Source organism: Mesoplodon bidens (genome assembly GCF_964165515.1).
Source record: "Mesoplodon bidens genome assembly, chromosome: 1".
Lineage (NCBI taxonomy): Eukaryota > Metazoa > Chordata > Mammalia > Artiodactyla > Ziphiidae > Mesoplodon > Mesoplodon bidens.
The window spans coordinates 183,650,748-183,669,753 of NC_138176.1; the positions used below are offsets into that span (position 1 = coordinate 183,650,748).

General features: G+C 40.5%; 1 protein-coding gene across 1 annotated transcript in view; it reads right to left on the reverse strand.

The window, feature by feature from the left end:
• CCDC158 (coiled-coil domain containing 158) overlaps nucleotides 1-19,006 on the reverse strand; it is a gene marked incomplete at both ends in the record, with an annotated part of 73,869 nt that overhangs the window by 41,509 nt on the left and 13,354 nt on the right. The window contains 3 exon segments of the mRNA XM_081257954.1: nucleotides 10,395-10,507; nucleotides 12,810-12,962; nucleotides 14,764-14,950. Of these exon segments, the coding sequence (XP_081114080.1) occupies nucleotides 10,395-10,507; nucleotides 12,810-12,962; nucleotides 14,764-14,950 (453 nt within the window).

Sequence of the window (19,006 nt, forward strand, 5' to 3'; positions counted from 1 at the left end):
CTGCAACGTCACGCCGGCCTCTGCCGCCGCAGGCCCGCCCCACACTGCGCGCCCCTCCCTCCCCTCTGCCTGAGTGAGCCAGAGCCCCCGAATCAGCGGCTCCTTTAAACCCGTCCTGTCTGAGCGAAGAACGGACGCCCTCCGGCGACCTACGCGCAGAGGCGGGGCCAGGTCCAAGGCTGAGACCCGGGAGCTGTGAGAGCAGAGGCAGGGAAATCTCTCTGTGCAGCCTCGGAGGCAGCGGATTAAAGCTCCACGGTCCATTTGATGTGCCCTGCGTCTGTGGAGTGCATGAATGGACAGCGAATCATCCCAAATTGAGGAAGTGGACTTTGAGGACAAGATTCAAGACTTTCCCCCCTTTTCCTCTTTTTACAACGAATTATTCCAAATTAAGGAGGTGGACTTAGAGAGCAAGATTTCAGACTTCTCGCCCTTTTCCTCTTTTTACAACGAATTATCCCAAATTGAGGAGGTGGACTTGGAGAGCAAGATTTTTGATTTTTCCCCCTGCTCTCTTTTTGTGAATGTGTATGTGTAATCTTCTGTGTAAGATTCTCTCTGTATAGCTTTGCTTCCACCATATGTCTCAGGGTTCTATCGGTCCGTTTTTTTTTTTTTTTCAATAATTACTTTCTAATTTTAATAACGCTACTATATTTCATACTTTATTCTATTTTACTTTACCTGCTCTTTCTTTTTTTCCTACGCTCCCTTCCTCCCTCCCTCCCTCCGCTCCTCCTTTCCTTCTTTCTTTTTCTTTCCTCCCTCCCACCCTTCTTCTTTCCACTTTCTTTTTCTTTCCTTCCTCCCTCCCTCCTGTCTTTCTTCCTTTCCTTTCTCCCTCCCTCCCTCCTTTCTTTCCTTCTTTCTTTCCATCCTTCCTCCCTCCCTCCCTCCCTCCTTTCTTCCTTCCTTCCTTCCTTCCTTTCTTCCCTTCTTCCTTTCTTTCCCTCTCTCTTTCTTTCTTCTACTAATTCTTTCTTTCTACTTTTTCTCCCTGTTACTCTGAGCCGGGTGGATGAAAGGCTCTTGGTGCTGCAGCCAGGAGCCAGTGCTGTGCCTCTGAAGTGGGAGAGCCAACTTCAGGACACGGGTCCACAACAGACCTCCCAGCTCCACATAATATCAAGCAGCGAAAATCTCCCAGAGATCTCCATCCCAACACCAGCACCCAGCTTCAGTCAACGACCAGCAAGCTACAGTGCGGGTCACCCTATGCCAAGCAACTAGCAAGGCAGGAACACAACCCCACCCATTAGCAGAGAGGCTACCTAAAAACATAATAAGGCCATAGGCACCCCAAAACACACCACCAGACGTGGACCTGTCCACCAGAAAGACAAGATCGAGCCTCAACCACCAGAGCACAGGAATTAGTCCCCCCCACCAGGAAGCCTACACAACCTACTGAAACAACCTTAGCCACTGGGGTCAGACACCAAAAACAACGGGAACTACGAATCTGCAGCCGGCAAAAAGGAGACCCCAAACACAGTAACATAAGCAAAATGAGAAGGCAGAAAAACACACAGCAGGTGAAGGAGCAAGATAAACACCTACCAGACCTAACAAATGAAGAGGTAATAGGCAGTCTACCTGAAAAAGAATTCAGAATAATGATAGTAAAGCTGATCCAAGATTCTATTTCCATGATCCATAATCTTGGAAATAGAATAGACAACATGCAAGAAACAGTTAACAAGGACCTAGAAGAACTAAAGATGAATCAAGCATCGATTAAAAACACAATAAATGAAATGAAAAATACTCTAGATGGGATCAATAGCAGAATAACTGAGGCAGAAGAACGGATAAGTGAGGTGGAAGATAAAATAGTGGAAATAACTGATGCAGAGCAAAATAAAGAAAAAAGAATGAAAAGAACAGAGGAGAGTCTCAGAGATCTCTGGGACAACATTAAACGCACCAACATTCGAATTATAGGGGTTCCAGAAGAAGAAGAGAAAAAGAAAGGGACTGAGAAAGTATTTGAAGAGATTATAGTTGAAAACTTCCCTAATTTGGGAAAGGAAATAGTTAATCAAGTCCAGGAGGCACAGAGAGTCCCATACAGAATAAATCCAAGGAGAAATACACCAAGACACATATTAATCAAACTGTCAAAAATTAAACACAAAGAAATCATATTAAAAGCAGCAAGGCAAAAACAACAAATAACACACAAGGGAATCCCCATAAGGTTAACAGCTGATCTCTCAGCAGAAACCCTACAAGCCAGAAGGGAGTGGCAGGACATAATTAAAGTGATGAAGGAGAGAAACCTGCAACCTAGATTACTCTACCCAGCAAGGATCTCATTCAGATTTGATGGAGAAATTAAAACCTTTACAGACAAGCAAAAGCTGAGAGAGTTCAGCACCACCAAACCAGCTTTACAACAAATGCTAAAGGAACTTCTCTAGGCAAGAAACACAACAGAAGGAATATACCTACAATAACGAACCCAAAGCAATTAAGGAAATGGGAATAGGAACATACATATCAATAATTACCTTAAATGTAAATGGACTAAATGCTCCCACCAAAAGACACAGAGTGGCTGAATGGATACAAAAACAAGACCCATATATATGCTGTCTACAAGAGACCCACTTCAGACCTAGAGACACATACAGATTGAAAGTAAAGGGATGGAAAAAGATATTCCATGCAAATGGAAATCAAAAGAAAGCTGGAGTAGCAATTCTTATATCAGACAAAATAGACTTTAAAATAAAGACTATTAGAAGAGACAAGGAAGGACACTACATAACGATAAAGGGATCGATCCAAGAAGAAGATATAACAATTGTAAATATTTATGCACCCAACATAGGAGCACCTCAATACATAAGGCAAATACTAACAGCCATAAAAGGGGAAATCGACAGTAACACACTCATAGTAGGGGACTTTAACACCCCACTTTCACCAATGGACAGATCATCCAAAATGAAAATAAATAAGGAAACACAAGCTTTAAATGATACATTAAACGAGATGGACTTAGTTGATATTTATAGGACATTCCATCCAAAAACAACAGAATACACATTTTTCTCAAGTGCTCATGGAACATTCTCCAGGATAGATCATATCTTGGGTCACAAATCAAGCCTCGGTAATTTTAAGAAAATTGAAATTGTATCAAGTATCTTCTCCGACCACAATGCTATGAGACTAGACATCAATTACAGGAAAAGATGTGTAAAAAATACAAACACATGGAGGCTAAACAATACACTACTCAATAACGAAGTGATCACTGAAGAAATCAAAGAGGAAATTAAAAAATACCTAGAAACAAATGACAATGGAGACACGACGACCCAAAACCTATGGGACGCAGCAAAAGCAGTTCTAAGGGGGAAGTTTATAGCAATACAATCCCACCTTAAGAAACAGGAAGCATTTCGAGTAAACAACCTGACCCTGCACCTAAAGCAATTAGAGAAAGAAGAACAAAAATACCCCAAAGCTAGCAGAAGGAAAGAAATCATAAAGATCAGATCAGAAATAAATGAAAAAGAAATGAAGGAAACGATAGCAAAGATCAACCAAACTAAAAGCTGGTTCTTTGAGAAGATAAACAAAATTGACAAACCATTAGCCAGACTCATCAAGAAAAAAAGGGAGAAGACTCAAATCAATAGAATTAGAAATGAAAAAGGAGAAGTAACAACTGACACTGCAGAAATACAAAAGATTATGAGAGATTACTATAAGCAACTCTATTCCAATAAAATGGACAACCTGGAAGAAATGGACACATTCTTAGAAATGCACAACCTGCCAAGACTGACTCAGGAAGAAATAGAAAATATGAATAGACCAATCACAAGCACTGAAATTGAAACTGTGATTAAAAATCTTCCATCAAACAAAAGCCGAGGACCAGATGGCTTCACAGGTGAATTCTATCAAACATTTAGAGAAGAGCTAACACCTATCCTTCTCAAACTCTTCCAAAATATAGCAGAGGGAGGAACACTCCCAAACTCATTCTACGAGGCCGACATCACCTTGATACCAAAACCAGGCAAGGATGTCACAAAGAAAGAAAACTACAGGCCAATATCACTGATGAACATAGATGCAAAAATCCTCAACAAAATACTAGCAAACAGAATCCAACAGCACATTAAAAGGATCATACACCATGATCAAGTGGGGTTTATCCCAGGAATGCAAGGATTCTTCAATATACGCAAATCAATCAGTGTAATACACCATATTAACAAGTTGAAGGAGAAAAACCATATGATCATCTCAATAGATGCAGAGAAAGCTTTCGACAAAATTCAACACCCATTTATGATAAAAACCCTGCAGAAAGTAGGTATAGAGGGATCTTTCCTCAACATAATAAAGGCCATATATGACAAACCCACAGCCAACATTGTCCTCAATGGTGAAAAACTGAAACCATTTCCACTAAGATCAGGAACAAGACAAGGCTGCCCACTCTCACCACTCTTATTCAACATAGTTTTGGAAGTTTTAGCCACAGCAATCAGAGAAGAAAAGGAAATAAAAGGAATCCAAATTGGAAAAGAAGAAGTAAAGCTGTCACTGTTTGCAGATGACATGATACTATACATAGAGAATCCTAAAGATGCTACCGAAAAACTACTAGAGCTAATCAATGAATTTGGTAAAGTAGCAGGATATAAAATTAATGTACAGAAATCTCTGGCATTCCTATACACTAATGATGAAAAATCTGAAAATGAAATCAAGAAAACACTCCCATTTACCATCGCAACAAAAAGAATAAAATATCTAGGAATAAACCTACCTAAGGAGACAAAAGACCTGTATGCAGAAAACTATAAGACACTGATGAAAGAAATTAAAGATGATACAAATAGATGGAGAGATATACCATGCTCCTGGATTGGAAGAATCAATATTGTGAAAATGACTCTACTACCGAAAGCAATCTACAGATTCAATGCAATCCCTATCAAACTACCAATGGCATTTTTCACAGAACTAGAACAAAAAATTTCAAAATTTGTTTGGAAAAACAAAAGGCCCCGAATAGCTAAAGCAATCTTGAGAACGAAAAACGGAGCTGGAGGAATCAGGCTCCCTGACTTCAGACTATACTACAAAGCTACAGTAATTAAGACAGTCTGGTACTGGCATAAAAACAGAAAGATAGATCAGTGGATCAGGATAGAAAGCCCAGAGATAAACCCACGCACATATGGCCAACTTATCTTTGATAAAGGAGGCAGGAATGTACAGTGGAGAAAGGACAGCCTCTTCAATAAGTGGTGCTGGGAAAACTGGACAGGGACATGTAAAAGTTTGAGATTAGATCACTCCCTAGCACCATACACAAAAATAAGCTCAAAATGGATTAAAGACTTAAATGTAAGGCCAGAAACTATCCAACTCTTAGAGGAAAACATAGGTAGAACACTCTATGACATAAATCACAGCAAGATCCTTTTGGACCCACCTCCTAGAGAAATGGAAATAAAAACAAAGATAAACAAATGGGACCTAATGAAACTTCAAAGCTTTTGCACAGCAAAGGAAACCATAAAGAAGACCAAAAGACAACCCTCAGAATGGGAGAAAATATTTGCAAATGAAGCAACTGACAAAGGATTAATCTCCAAAATTTATAAACAGCTCATGCAGCTCAATAGCAAAAAAACAGACAACCCAATCCAAAAATGGGCAGAAGACTTAAATAGGCATTTCTCCAAAGAAGATATACAGACTGCCAACAAACACATGAAAGAATGCTCAACATCATTAATCATTAGAGAAATGCAAATCAAAACTACAATGAGATATCATCTCACACCAGTCAGAATGGCCATCATCAAGGAATCTAGAAACAATAAATGCTGGAGAGGGTGTGGAGAAAAGGGAACACTCTTGCACTGCTGGTGGGAATGTGAATTGGTACAGCCACTATGGAGAACGGTATGGAGGTTCCTTAAAAAACTACAAATAGAACTACCATATGACCCAGCAATCCCACTACTGGGCATATACCCTGAGAAAACCATAATTCCAAAAGAGACATGTACCAAAATGTTCATTGCAGCTCTATTCACAATAGCCCGGAGCTGGAAACAACCTAAGTGTCCATCATCGGATGAATGGATAAAGAAGATGTGGCACATATATACAATGGAATATTACTCAGCCATAAAAAGAAACGAAACTGAGCTATTTGTAATGAGGTGGATGGACCTAGAGTCTGTCATACAGAGTGAAGTTAGTCAGAAAGAGAAAGACAAATACCGTATGCTAACACATATATACGGAATTTAAAAAAAAAATGTCATGAAGAACCTAGGGGCAAAACGAGAATAAAGACACAGACCTACTTGAGAATGGACTTGAGGATATGGGGAGGGGGAAGGGTAAGCTCTGACAAAGCGAAAGAGAGGCATGGACATATATACACTACCAAACGTAAGGTAGATAGATAGTGGGAAGCAGCCGCAGAGCACAGGGAGATCAGCTCGGTGCTTTGTGACTGCCTGGAGGGGTGGGATGGGGAGGGTGGGAGGGAGGGAGATGCATGAGGGAAGGGATGTGGGAACAGATGTATATGTATGACTGATTCACTTTGTTATAAAGCAGAAACTAATTTAAAAAAAAAAAAAAAGAGAAATCTAGAAACAATAAATGCTGGAGAGGGTGTGGAGAAAAGGGAACACTCTTGCACTGCTGGTGGGAATGTGAATTGGTACAGCCACTATGGAGAACGGTATGGAGGTTCCTTAAAAAACTACAAATAGAACTACCATATGACCCAGCAATCCCACTACTGGGCATATACCCTGAGAAAACCATAATTCAAAAAGAGACATATACCAAAATGTTCATTGCAGCTCTATTCACAATAGCCCGGAGCTGGAAACAACCTAAGTGTCCATCATCGGATGAATGGATAAAGAAGATGTGGCACATATATACAATGGAATATTACTCAGCCATAAAAAGAAACGAAACTGAGCTATTTGTAATGAGGTGGATAGACCTAGAGTCTGTCATACCGAGTGAAGTTAGTCAGAAAGAGAAAGACAAATACCGTATGCTAACACATATATACGGAATTTAAAAAAAAATGTCATGAAGAACCTAGGGGCAAAACGGGAATGAAGACGCAGACCTACTTGAGAATGGACTTGAGGATATGGGGAGGGGGAAGGGTGGGCTGTGACAAGGCGAAAGAGAGGCATGGACGTGTATACACTACCAAACGTAAGGTAGATAGATAGTGGGAAGCAGCCGCAGAGCACAGGGAGATCAGCTCGGTGCTTTGTGACCGCCTGGAGGGGTGGGATGGGGAGGGTGGGAGGGAGGGAGATGCATGAGGGAAGGGATGTGGGAACAGATGTATATGTATGACTGATTCACTTTGTTATAAAGCAGAAACTAATTAAAAAAATAAATAAATAAACTTAAAAAAAAATGGATAACCAGTGGACCTACTATATAGCACAGGGGACTCTGCTCAATGTTATGTGGCAGCCTGGATGGGAGGGGAGTTTGGGGGAGAATGGGTACATGCATATGTATAGCCGAGTCCCTTTGCTGTGCATCTGAAACTATCACAACATTGTTAATCGGCTATACTCCAATATAAAATAAAAAGTAAAAAAAAAAAAAAAAAAAAAAAAAAGAAATGGAGGGGAGAAAAAAGTGGGAAAGAACAAAAGCACAGGAAATAAATAAGTCCATATGATGAGGGATACGCTCAAATGTATGTACATATTTGTTAATATTTAGCCTCATTCTAAAAAAAATATTTCAGCATTTTCGGTACGGGGAAAGCAATTATTTTAGTTGCCCTTATTTTCTGCTTATGCTGTTTACCTTCTCATCTCCATTACAGTCAGTTCTGTTATAACTCTTCTTCTACAAGTGTAAATTTGTTCCAAAGTGATTGATGTTATCAGGGAACATTTGAGTATAACACAAATTTCACATTTACTTATGCACAGTTTCATTTGTGAGAAATACGGGGTCAATGCAGAAAACAGCACCCAGCTAAACAGAGCTGCACAGAAATACACAAAAAGCAATACATACACACCCTTCCAACAACTATCGGCTCCCTCAGTTTACCCTGGGTTTTGAGCTATGTCCATGCACATCCTGTGTTACAGGAAACCCACCTTCTACCCCTTCTTAACAACTCCCATGCTGCAATTCCTCAATGCACAAGCAAACTTCAGGTCTGTTTTTAAGATAAAGGCCCATCCTAATTGTAGTATTTATGTATCTCTTAACCATTTAACATGTGGAAAACTGTGCTACCACTTTCATTAGGTTCCTGTTTTTCTTTTGTCACTGATGAACTTCGTTAGTGTGGTGCTCCTAATCCCACTGTTCTGATAAGCCCCATGGTGGTTTTTATTGCACAGTTTTGCATAGCGTGGTGATTTCCGTAACACATATGTTGCATTAGAGCAGAACTGAATATGCTTTGTTTGTAACCATTCCGTCTCTCTACCATGAATATCCTTTTGCCTACTTCTTGCAGTTAAAATATTAGCTCTTGGACAGCTACATGTAAAAAAAAATGAAATTAGAACATTCTTTAACACTATACACAAAAATAAACTCAAAATGGATTAAAGACCTAAATGTAAGACCGGACACTATAAAACTCTTAGAGGAAAACATAGGAAGAACACTCTGACATAAATTGCAGCAATATCTTTTTCGATCCATCTCCCAGAGTAATGGAAATAAAAACAAAAATAAACAAATGCGACCTAACTAGACTCAAAAACTTTTGCACAGCAAAGGAAACCACAAACAAAACAACAAAACAACCCACAGAATGGGAGAAAATATTGCAAATGATGTGACTGACAGAGGATTAGTCTCCAAAATTTACAAACAGCTCATGTGGCTTAATATCATAAAAACAAACAACCCAATCAAAAAATGGACAGAAGACCTAAATAGACATTTCTCCAGAGAGGACATACAGATGGCCAAGAGGCACATGAAAAGATGTTCAACATCAGTAATTATTAGAGAAATAAAAATCAAAACTACAGTGAGATATCATCCCACACCAGTCAGAATGGCCACCATCAAAAAATCTACAAACAATAAAATGCTGCAGAGGGTGTGGAGAAAACAGAACCCTCCTATACTCTTGGTGGGAATGTAAATTGGTGCAGCCACTATGGAGAACAGTATGGAGGTTCCTTAAAAAACTGAAAATAGAGCTACCATATGATCCAGCAATCCCGCTCCTGGGCATATATCCGAAGAAAATCATTGTTCAAAAGGATACATGCGCCCCAATGTTCACTGCAGCACTGTTACTAATAGCCAGGACATGGAAGCAATCTAAACGTCTATCGACAGATGAATGGATAAAGAAGAGGTGGTACATCTATACGATGGAATATTACTCAGCCATAAAAAAGAATGAAATAATGTCATTTGCAGCAACATGGATGGACCTGGAGATTATCATACTAAGTGAAGCAAGTCAGACAGAGAAAGACAAATATCGTATGATATTGCTTATATGCAAAATCTAAAGAAAATGATACAAATGAACTTATTTACAAAACAGAAACAGACTCACAGACTTAGAGAACGAACTTAGGGTTAACTGGGGAGAAGGGTCGTGGGGAGGGATAGATTGGGAGTTTGGGATTGACATATACACACTGCTGTATTTAAAGTACAATAAATAACCAACAAGGACCTATTGTATAGCACAGGGAACTCTGTTCAATATTCTGTAACAAACAAAATAGGAAAAGAATTTGAAAAAGAACAGATACATGGGGACTTCCCTGGTGGCACAGTGGTTAAGAATCCGCCTGCCAATGAAGGGGACATGTGTTTGAGCCCTGGTCTGGGAAGATCCCACATGCCGCGGAGCAACTAAGTCCGTTGCAACTACTGAAGCCAACAAGCCTGGAGCCCACAACAGGAAGCTAAGCCTGTGCTCCACAACGGGAAAAGCCACCTCAGTGAGAAGCCCGTGTACCACAACAAAGAGTAGCCCCTGCTCGCCACAGCTAGAGAAAGCCCGTGCGCAGCAATGAAGAACCAACGCAGCCAAAAATAAATAAATAAATAAATTTATTTATTTAAAAAAAATAGATACATGCAAAAATAATAATAAAAGAGGACGAAGGAAAAGAATAATAAAATAAAATAAAATTCATTCCAGAGTAGTTACAAAAAAAAATACTAGCTCTTTCAAGGTCCTGCTCAAATGTTCCTTCAGGAACTTTCTCCTCATTCTCTCTGTCAGAAATAAACTCTTGTCTTTCTTCCATTGTATTTTGTATCTCTGCTACATCTTCTTCTGTGTTGTAGTTTACTAATGAGTGAACATATTGGCTTCCCCCATTCCAAGGACAGAGACTTACCTTCTTTCTATTTACCATGGCCTCTTCTAAAACTTGTGTCTTGCTCTGAAGGGCATCTATCTGACCTCTTCTAGCCGTAATTTGTTTTTGCATCCCCATTGCCACTTTCATACCTGGAAAAAAAAGAACTAAACTGTATCTTAGTTTCTAAAGTTTCTAAATTTTGAGAGGTGACTATAATTTGATGGTCAAACATTATGAGAAGGTGACAGGTAAGATTCCTCTAAGGCACCTGGACAGTTTCAAGGAAGTGTTCACAGAAAATGTCTTCAGGTTTCACATTATTAGGATATAACAATTTTCAGCAATTACTCAGAGGTTTTGAGCTCAGAAATGTATATAAATGATGATGTTTTGTGATTCCTTGCTAGAATTAATTTCATTGGCCATCATAATTTGCTGTATCTCCAACAGTAATAAATAATGCTGACCAAGTTCATACTTATACATATAGGAAATATATACACACAAAATATATACAGTCATAAAATGAAAAATGTATATAGTATTTTTACTAAAACAATTTTTCTAGAAACTGATATATAAAATACCATGCAAGACATCTACTATTAGTGATCTTTTAAAAGATCCCAGTGATATCACAAATGATTCAATTTCCAATCTCATGGTTATCATCATGTGCTTGGAACTCACTGCTGTTTCAGAAGTCAAACTGGCAATACAAGCATATATGTGATTATTTTACTAAAACTGATGACAGGATGAGAATGTTCTAGACAGGTAGTAGGCATTGAATACTTAAGATATGGCAGGCCACTGAAAAGATAAATAAAGCTCATCCTTGTTTGGAAATTCAAAGTCAGAGACCTTATGTTGTTTCTTGGAGTCAGCTGAGAAAAGAGGTTTGAAAATGCCACTGCTTTGAGTTAGGTCCAGCTAGAGCTTAGAGGTTAACGAGAAAAGGAAAATGTGCCATTCTTTAAAAACAAACTATTGGAGGATGAAAGGTGTGACTTCTTCCTAACAAGATATAGTTCTTATAGCTAAACTGTCAAAGACAGGGTTAATACAGGCACAGTACACTGATTTGTTGGCATCATTTGCTCACCACTTTGAAGAATTTTGATCTGATTAAATGGATCATGGTTGGCCTTCAAAGGTAATTTTCTTAATAAATTTTTTGTTTTAATGTGATCTTAATCAATGAAAATAGGCATTCGAGAGCAGATACAGGATTACCTAGTTAATTTAACAATGGTAATGTGACTGGGGCAGTTGTGGCGAGGCCTGGCACACACTGAGGATGAGACTCTGTCTGGTGGAGGGGACGAGGGAACAGACCCCAGGTGGGCCTCTGGAGTGGTCTCTCCAAGCCCCACCATTTTCTTGGTGTTAACCAGCGAAGAAAGAGCTGAATCTCCAAGAACCGCACAAAATATGGATGCATCAAGAATTTGCGTGCCATCTTTGTGCAGGGGCCATGGGAATCTCCTTCAGTATCTTTCCAATTTTGGTGTATGTGCTGTTGAAGTAAGCACAAACATAAATCTTTTGACATGAAAAAATACTGAGAACTAGAAAAAATGTAGCCTTTAGTTAAATATTTATTCTTACAGTCAGCTAATATAGCCATACAAACAATGGTATGAATAATATGAAACAGCAACTAACCTTCTCTCTCTGAATTAATATGGGCAGCAAGGTGAAAAGGGAACAGGTAAGTGGTTGAAGGGACCCCCCATCCTAGCAGTTCAATTCCCAGGGCTCTCTCCCATCTTCATCTCAGAGAAGGAATTGGGAACTGACAATTAGCCACAGATACACAGTTTATGTAGATAATAAACGTGTGAAAAATAAGGTGTTGAATGAAAATTATTGGTAGCCTGTATTTATATCAACACTTCCTTAAAAACAATTAACTGGCATTTATGGACATTGAGGTCTGTTAGAAATTATTGAAATAGCTACAGAAAAAGAAAGATTCAGATACTTAAAGATTAAATTAAGTAAATGGCAATTTCCCTCAAAAAAAAAAAAAAAAGCCTGAGAACTACTGCTATATAACACCCATCAGTGATACCTATTTACCTATTGTTGTATGTCTCTCACATCATGCTGCCCTGTGAAGAGGTGAAAGGCAATGTATCTAGGTTTGTGTTTTAATAAATCTAGGGCTTCCCTGGTGGCGCAGTGGTTGAGAGTCCGCCTGCCGATGCAGGGGACACGGGTTCGTGCCCCGGTCTGGGAAGATCCCACATGCCGCAGAGCGGCTAGGCCCGTGAGCCATGGCTGCTGAGCCTGCGCATCCGGAGCCTGTGCTCTGCAAGGGGAGAGGCCACAACAGTGAGAGGCCCGCCTACCGCAAAAAAAAATAAATAAATAAATAAATAAATAAATAAATAAATCTAGACCAAGGGAACTAAAAACAAAAGGAAAAAATCTACTAAAGCATACCATGACCATCAGATCCTTCCATTGGCTTTACTGTATTTCTTATTTGTTCTAGCTCAGAGTGTGAAGATTTTACTTGCATTTTCAGCTTATTTGTAGTAGTTTCCATTTCTTCACATTTGTTTTGAAAATTCCTTTTTAAGACTTCATAGTCCTCTGTACAATGTGATAATCAATAATAGTTGATTAATTTTTTCTACTCCATTGTTATAAAGTATATTTTATTTGTAAATAATGATCACAGAATTTTAGAGTTGAAAGAGATTCCATTTAGTTACATCATTTGTTACAGAAATTAGATGTACATACACATTTCCAGGCATCTGACTCTTTTTAATCTGCTTGGGTGGATCTTCCTCCTTTACCCACTTATTATTTACTGCTTTTTCCAAGCCAGTATAATTGGCTCACATCTATTTCATCTTAAACCTTCTTGGATAATCATATCTACCACAACAGATTTAACCACCAGCTGTAGGTAGATGAAATGTCCACCACATGGTAAGTAACCTGAGGCCGCCATGTGTCTTATCTGATTTTTTATCTCCAGTAACTATCAAAATACCCGGCATTCATTGCTCATACATAAGAATACACACACACACACACACACACTCAACTATTTATTTATATTTATCTATTTATATATGATAGATATATTTACATATAAAGGGAACAAACAGAGCCAAGACCTCTCTGCTGAGATCTAACTCTGTCTAACCAGACACTTCCATGTGGATGTCCTGGTGCCCCCAGACCAAGGGTATCACACTGACTGCGTCTCACCCTCCTGCCCGCAAGCCAACCCCTCCTGGTTTCCTTCTCTCAGCTGTTGGTATCATTGTTCTCCCAATACTGCAAATATAAAACCTGAAACACATACACAGTCCCTCCAATCTCCAAAAATATTCTTAATTCTTCCCTCTCCTCTCCTTCTCACTGCCACTGCCTCAGTTCAAGTTCTCATCACCTTTCCCTGGGACTACAGCAAAACCCTCCTTAACTGGTTGGCCTCTGTTCCTTTAGGCTTGCCTTTCTCTCTTTACCTGCTGACAATGTCCTTCTAACATGTAAATTTCATGACCACAATCTCTTACTTAGTATCTTTTGCTGGCTCCACATTGTCTGCCTCATTTCTTAGTCCTCATTCCTTTGTATTTTTACTTCCATAAATACTTCTGAGGTCCCATTATGTTATTTTATGCCTTCATGCTTCTGCCCATAATGTTCTCTCTGCCTGGATTGCCCTTCTACCTCTTTTTCACCTGCCAAATTCCTTTTCCTCCATCAATCCCAGTACAGATGTCACCTCCTACAGGAGGCTGATTCTCTACCCTTTCCCACATGTGCAGCCGGCACACGTCCACTGTGCCTCACCCACTGTACTGTAACCTGTTCTATACGGGTCTGGTTCTCAACTAGCCAGGAGCCTCACTGTTGTTTCTAGGGCCTGTCTCAGCATCTGGCATAGTAAATGTTCAGGAATCACAGGTGTATGCGTGTGCATGTGTGTGTGCGTGTGCGTGTGTGTGTATGAGAAGTAGATAATACCTATACCATACTATTGGTGAACTAGGAGTGTTTCATTTTAAAATTTAAGGCCTTGGATTTTTCTGTTTCAAGAAATTTGCATATGTCTGTTTACATGGGTTGCTTCCTTATTAAACATCTAATCAGGCTATCTGACTCAAAGGACTCAAGGTTTCCACTTCCCTCACCCTTTTCTTGGAAACTCAGTAAAGAATTTCATGGACACTGAAGATTGACTAAAGTTAATGGTTAATAAGTGCAAGCTGTGGGAGAAGTATCAGGATTTCAGGTGTCCACTGGGACAGCATAATTATCCATGCTTGTAACTGGGATGAGGAACCATTCTTTCACATAGTCCTGGGATCTTCATTGAACTTCACTGATAGCACTCCTATTTTTTAGCAGAATTTGAATTGGAGTAACATACCTGTAAGATTGTTTAACTCACTACTAGCTTTCACCTCACTTAATAAATGAACTCTTTCTTGTTTGAGGTCCTTCACTGCACAGAGCCACTCAGAGCCTGCATTCACCAGCTTCATCTTTTCCAGCTCCAGGTCACACACTCTGGCTTCAAGCTCCCGTATCTCTGCAACTTTTTTATAATTCAAAATCTAAATACAGGGATAAACACAAAGGACAGAGTAAGAAATTAAAAAAATAAAATACAAAGCAGCAATAGTAAGCTGGAAAACAAAAGGAATATTTTACTTCCTTTTAACCTTAGATGTTAATTCTCAGTATCACTGACCGCAACCCTTCATTATTCCTATTCTTTGTATTCATTCATTCAAAACAAGATATTGAGCACCAGCACCTACTTTGTGCCAGGCCCCACTTTATCTGTTGGGGATAGCATAGCAGGGGAGGTAGGGGAGGCCCTAGGTGAGCACCTCCTTGTTTTACTCCCAAAACACCTCACCTGCGAGGCTTCCCCTGCCCTGGCCATGTATAGCAGTAATCAAAGTGTCCTCGCCCTCGTGGGGCTTTACATTCCAGTGAGAGGAGACAGGTGAAACAAATATTTAAGAGCCAGATAATAATAAGGACAAAAAAGAATTAAAAAGGTGAGAGGGTAGAGAACGAACACAGGGAGGGGGCTGCTACGTGAGCTAAGTTGGTATGTGGAAGAGAGCCTGACTGCTACCCTGATGAAAGCCTGCTAGGCAGGTTGGCTGTTGGCTGTTCTGGAGACTTGGAGTTTGAGAGGGTTCCCACCAGTCTAACTGATCAAAGTGGCCCACTCTGCCTAAACTGTTCTGCAAACAAAACGATTTATGCTGAACACCTGTTTTCCTTTCGAAAGACTGTATTCACCTGTCCAGTAAGGAGTACCTAAATGACCAGCCCCCAGTATAAAACCCCCTGCATACTGAGTCTCTAATGACCTTCTCTGGTTGGCAACATGTGACACATGTTGTCACAACTTGTTGCTGGGGGAATTAAGCATATCCTGCGTGACTGCCGGAGAGGACTTTTGGAAGCTTGGGCCTGGTTTCCTCTGTGTGCTTTTTCCCTTTGCTGATTTTGTTTTCGATCCTTTCACTGTAATAGATCCTATCCATGAGCACGACTATCTGCTGAGTACTGTGAGTCCTCCTAGTAAATGATCACACTGTGAGTGGTCTTGGGGACTCTGCCACAGTTGGTCAGGAAAGACTTCTCTGATGAGCAGAAACCTCAAAGAGGTAAAAAAGCAAGCATGTGGCAGGCTGGGGACAGCTCCAGGCACGGGTGATGTGTTCAAGGAACAGCAAGGCTGTCAGAATGGCTGGTGGAGGAGACCAGAATAGGCCACCCCCAAATCTGCCTCGTTGGCATAGGATTATTTTGAGAAACAACAAACGCAGAAGAAGCTCTGAAAACAGTAGAGGTTAACCTTTAAGGGAAATTTACATTTATAAAGGAAATCTCCATTTGTAAGGGTGTCTCGCTCTCTGAACTGGAGGAAGACTAAATCATGAGAGAATCTTAGCAACTGGGGAGGCACCAACTTAAATCTACGTAACAGACCTCATCCTTGTGTACCGTAGTTTTCGTGGTCTACTTCCCATGACATACCTCCCGTACACTGTTCTTTGTTTTAGCTGAAGATGGTACTTAAGCCTGAATTCTAAGCCACCTCTCTGAATTACTCATTTCCCTGGGTCTCTCCCATGCATATATGAAACATACATGTTAATAAACTTGTGTTGGTCTTTCTCTTGTTAATCGGTCAGGGCCCCAGAGAATTTAGAAGGACAGAAGGAAAAGGATTTTGTGTCCTCTACACTGGAGTGAGCGTGGGTGGAAGTGGTGGGAGGTGAGTCAGAGGGAGCCCTGGGCAAGATGGGCCTTAGAGGCAATGTAAGGACGTGACTGAGAGCTCCTTCTGAGAAAGGAGCCACTGGACAGTTTGGAACATGGGAGTGATACAGCATAATGTTTTAAAAATAAAACTCTGGCTCCTGTGTGAAGCATAAACAGTGCTGGGGACAAAGGGAGGAGTGGAAGTGGGAGACCTATGAGAAGGCACCTGCTAGAACAAGCCAGTGAGGTGGGCTGGATCTGGTCCTTGAAGTGATCAGGGAATATGAATTTGGAAACTCTCATTTTGCATTTCCAACCAACTGCCAGGAATTCCCAGCTTGGCATCCTGCTGCAGACTCTGACCAAACCACTCCTTCCTCACAGGGCTTTTCCTCTCGAGTTTCTTCCCAATTCTTCTGTTAGGGGTGCTACCATATTCTAAGTCCCTCAGACATCTAAGTGCCTTTGAAACCTCAAAGTCTCCTATGTCTTTCCCTTTCCCCGGACCCCTTATAATCAACTAAATCTTCCCCAACCTCCACTGTGGATTCTCATCCCTCTCATGTGGATTCCTACAACTGGCTCAAAACTGGTCTCTATTTACGTTGGTAAGCCTTCCCAGGATGAACCCCTCTCTTCCCAGACCTAGGTGTGCACTGTCTAGTACAATAGCCACTAGCTACATGGGACTGTTGAGCACTTGAAGTGTGGTTAATCTAAGTGGAGATTTCAAACACCAGAGTTCAGACTCTATATTAAAATAAATTAAAATATCTCAATTTGTGATATTGATTACAACATAAAAATATCACCCTATTTTGGATGAGTAAAATAAAATGTTATTCATTTCACCAGTTTCTTTATACGTGTCTACTAAAAAATTTTAAATTATATATGTGGCTCACATTGCATTTCTAGTGGACAGAGCCGGCCTAGATTCCTCTGAGCAAACACCATTTGAAAAGAAACTTACTTATTTGTCATCAGATTGTCCCCTCAAATTAAGGCCTGCTGGCCTTAAATATAATACTAGCTAATGCAGTTTAAATGTATAGACCAATGCTATATTTGAAATGTAACACATGACAAGCTTTTAGCTGTTGCAGAAAGGATCAGTGGAGAGCTACGAGCTTGTCTCCCTCCCACCTGTGACAGGCTTGGGCAGTAAAGGCCCTAAACAAGGCCATCTGATCCCAGATTGCCTAGCCACTCACGGTAACTGTCACCCTAGATCCAGCTGGACTCATGGGGTGACGGAGGGGGAGGGTTTTGCTGGGACAGCCTGCGGCATCACAACATGTACTGGGCATATGCTACTTCTGTCCCAACTGGTGGGGTCAGCTGATGGACGTTTGGTCCTTTTTCAGCCTTGGAAGAAAGGATCTAGCTGTGAGGACCTGCAGTTGCTAGAAGAGAGCTTACCCTGCTCCTTTGCTGTCAGTGTGCGCAGGACCCAGCCTAAAGAGGTGAGAGAAACCATACCTTCCAGGGCTAGGATTCCCCTCCTTTCGTCCTCGCTGGATTGTGGAGGGAAGTGGATGTAGCATAAAAGCTCAAGTTTTTAACTTACATCCTATGCATCTGTGTGAAGCTCTTTTCAACTAGGAAATCTTTCCCTGAAGCCGCTCCAGTTCCGTATTTGGGAATTAAAAATTAGTTTCTACCCTGTCTAATCTATCTTTAAATTCTTTATCCAAACTTTGTCAGATTAACCTACCCCCAACATTGCCTTTTTCATGTCACCTTCTCTTCTCTACCCAAAACTTTTAACAGCTCCCACACCACCTGTAGGATAAGTTATAGACTGAGCTACTTCCCCTTGCTAGGAATGTCTCCTTTCCTCCTCTTTGCCTAGTTTTTACCATTTCAAGTCCCCACTTCTCTAGGAAGGCTTCATTGGCCACTTTAGTCACAGTAATCCACACTGCTCTGGGATACTCTAATATCAGAACTTGACCTGTGCTCTCTAGACCAGCATCAGATGGAAATTTGTTTAGAAACACTAAATTTCAGGCCCCGTCCCAGACCTACTGAATCAGAAACCCTGGGGCTGGCGCCCAGCAGTCTGTGTTTTAACAAGTCCTCCAGGTGATTCTGGTTTTCAGTCCAGGTGACTGAGAACTTCTAGTTCTCAGGTGGTTGAGAACGACTGCACTGTAGTATTTACTAGTATACTGCCAAGGACCAAATCCCGAGGTAGTGTTGTTCTCAGGCAAGCTATTTAATGTCTCCATTTCTCAGTTTTCTCATCTGCAAAATGGGACAACAATGTACATACCTCATAATGTTTTTGTGAACGTAAAATTGATTTAATTTACAGAGTATGAAACACAACAGATTCTTCCATTTCTTTGTACTCTTAACAATACTAGAAATCCATC